This window comes from Mandrillus leucophaeus, unplaced genomic scaffold (assembly GCF_000951045.1).
Source record: "Mandrillus leucophaeus isolate KB7577 unplaced genomic scaffold, Mleu.le_1.0 Scaffold28, whole genome shotgun sequence".
NCBI classification, from domain to species: domain Eukaryota; kingdom Metazoa; phylum Chordata; class Mammalia; order Primates; family Cercopithecidae; genus Mandrillus; species Mandrillus leucophaeus.
Genome location: NW_012102920.1, coordinates 2981380 through 2984504, shown reverse-complemented (window position 1 = coordinate 2984504; position 3125 = coordinate 2981380). Strand labels below are relative to the sequence as shown.

The following is a 3125-nucleotide window of genomic DNA, read 5'->3' as shown; positions in this document are numbered from 1 at the left end:
TAAGCCGGGCATGGTGGTGCCTGCCTGTAATCCCAGCTACTCGGGAGGCTGAGGCAGGAGAATCGCTTGAACCCAGGAGGCGGAGCTTACAGTGAGCCGAGATCCCGCCACTGCACTCCAGCCTGGGCGACAGAGTGAGACTCTGCCTCAAAATAATTTTTAAAAAGTAAATAAATATCTTTTACAGAATTTTATTTTTTCTAGAATTATACTTTTTGGGATTTTAGACTTCAGGGGTTTTGACATTCAGGACTGCAAGGCTCTCGGGACTGTAATCCACTTCCCCACAGAGCCTGCCCTCCTGGGATGGGGCCTTTGAGCATCAGGCAGAGAGGCCGAGGCAGGGCCTGGCCTGCAGTCCCGATGGTCTCCCTTCCCTCATTCCTCCTTTAGGAAGGGACATGGTGCAGAGGGCCCAGGTGAGCAGTGAGGACCCGACCACCTGTGTTCAAGGGTGGTGGTCAGCAGAGGTGAGGGCCACAGTCTCTGCCCAGGTTTCCCTGGAGCCAGGAACCACGGAGGAGGGAGTGGGCAAGAGGAGGGAGCAGGTGGAGACGGAGGAGGGGGGAGTGCAGGAGTGGACTCTGCAGGGAGACAAAGGGCCGTCAGAGAAGGAACAAGGCACCCCTGTACTCACCTCGCCAGCTGGAAGTTGGCCACTCCTCGCTGGAAGAAGCCAACCGCCATGCAGGTGTCCTTGGTCACGGCTTGGTCAAATGCCTGGGGACAAAAATGCCCATGGGATGCCAAGGTCTGTAACCTGGTCACACAGCATCACAGATACGGCGTGATCGGTGCCAGGGCCACAGAATCCCATCGGCCCCTCCTGCTCCTGTCCAGGGACCTTTGGAGGCTCCTGCCTGGGCAGGGCTGTTACCACTCAGGCTGCCACAGCCCACCCCACCCCAACCCGTCCAGGGTGCAAAGCCCACTGAGGTGCTGCTAAAACTGATTTGTTTACCGTGAGCACAAGGACAGAGGCTGGAAAAAAGCGTTCCAGTGTGTTAATAATAGTTACCTCAGGGGGTGGGGTTACACGAGACTTTTGTCTTTTAAAAATCTTTTTTTTTTTTTTTTGAGACGGGGTCTCGCTCTGTCACCCAGGCTGGAGTGCAGCGGCTCAATCTCGGCTCACTGCTGTCTCCACCTCTGGGTTCAAGAGATTCTCAAACTCCTGACCTCAGGCGACCTTGGCTGTCACAATATTGGAGATGAGATAACACAGCCCAGATCCCAGAGTCACCAGTTAAAGACCTGCATTACAGGCCGGGCATGTTAGCCCACACCTGTAATCCTAGCACTTTGGGAGGCCGAGGCAGGCGGATCACGAGGTCAGGAGTTTGAGACCCGCCTGGCCAACATGGTGAAACCCTGTCTCTACCAAAAATACAAAAATGAGCTGGGCATGGCGGCACGCGCTTGTAATCCCAGCTACTCGAGAGGCTGAGGCAGCACAATCGCTTAAACCAGGGAGGCGGATGTTGCAATGAGCCGAGATCATGCCACTGCACTCCAGCCTGCAAGACAGAGCAAGATTCTGTTTCAAAACATAAAATAAAAATCCTTTTTGGATAGTTCATGCAAAATGACACACTAGAAATCTACTAGAATCAGAAAGAACAACACACATGTCTTCATGGGTTTATCTGTGTGTAAAGCACAGCTCTTCCTTAAACCAGACTCAGAAAGGACGTAGAATGTTCTGAACAGGGACTGTGGCCATCAGTTAAGTGTGTGTGACAGGAAGCGTGCTATGGTCTCTATTTCACAAATTTGACTGAGCAGGGTCTTGTCGCTGAACCGAGTTCACACAGGTGTGAAGTGTGGTGGCTGAGCACAGGCACGCAGCCCTGATGTGGGGTGGTTGCTCAGGGCCGGCAGAACCCACCTGTCTTCCCCAAACCTCACGCAAGGCTCCTACCAAGAGACAGCAGTTCCAGCAGCATCTGCACCCTGGCCTGCCCCTCAGATGATCGGTTTTATGAATCACAGCTGTTCCATCCTCTTTCCTAAGTTCCTATATTCCTAATACCATATGCTGTGATTAGTTGTATTGACTTTCACTGTGTCCTCTCTCTGTAGTGAAACCAGGCATGTGAGCACGGGGTGACTGGGTCAGCCCCGAACATAGGATTTGTTGCTGAACCACCTGGTGTCTAATGATTACATTCCCTTTGTTGGATAACATTTTAAAATGAAATCATTGTGGGTGGGGCAACGTGGCTCATGTTTGTAATCCCACCAACTTTGGGAGGCCGAGGAGGGTAGATCACCTGAGGTCAGGAGTTCAAGACCAGCCTCACCAACATGGTGAAGCCCGTCTCTACTAAAAATACAAAACCAGCCGGGCAGGGTGGTGGGCGCCTCTAATCCCAGCTCCTCGGGAGGCTGAGGCAGAATTGCTTGAACTCCAGAGGCAGAGGTTGCAGTGAGCCGAGATGGCGCCACTGCACTCGAGTCAGCCTGGGCGACAGAACAAGACTCCATCTTTGAAACAAACAAAAAAATGAAATCATTGTGGAGGTGACTGTAAATTTGTATGCAGCTTTAAGACACAAGAGAGGGGGGTCTCATGCACTTTGCCCAGTCTCCTCCAGGGGGGATATTTTGTGAGTCAGGGGCGTGGATACCCTCTCACAGAGCGAAGTTCCCTCTCCTTTTCATCGCTGCTGTCACCAAGTCTTCAATAACCGTGGGCACCTGCTTGCTTCTGCAGGGTGCTTGGGACTGAGCGTGGGGGCAGCGCTGGTGTTTGGAATGCGCAGGTACAGGCGGCCTCGGAACGGGGGCGGGCGCAGGAAGGGCAGCGGACTCCGTGCAGGGCCTTGGCCGCTGCACCCAGGCACCCTGGACTCCTGGCTGTTTCGGGGAGTGGGCTGGGGGATGGCTGAGGGCTCAGAGGAGGAGACTGACCCGGTCTCCTGGCCATGACCACAGGTGCAACGCTTTCCCCTTGGGGCAGGGCGGCCCCTCGGGCCTGACCCAGCCCAGCAGCTTCCCTCTTCCCGGTGTGAGTCACCCTCGGGCCCGGGCCTCTTCCAGTAACCGCAGCGCCCCCCAGCCCGGCCTCGCTCAGCTCAGGTGCGGCCCCCACTGCTCCGCTCCCACCTGCAGGGGCGTTCGCT

At 54.9% G+C, this 3125-nt stretch overlaps 1 protein-coding gene across 1 annotated transcript in view; it reads right to left on the bottom strand.

Moving 5' to 3' along the window:
• Positions 1-3125, bottom strand: part of NOXA1 (NADPH oxidase activator 1) — a 32554-nt gene that overhangs the window by 12986 nt on the left and 16443 nt on the right. The window contains exon 2 of the mRNA XM_011985181.1: positions 638-720. Coding sequence (XP_011840571.1) covers positions 638-720 — 83 coding nt within the window. The remainder of the gene's footprint in view (positions 1-637; positions 721-3125) is intronic.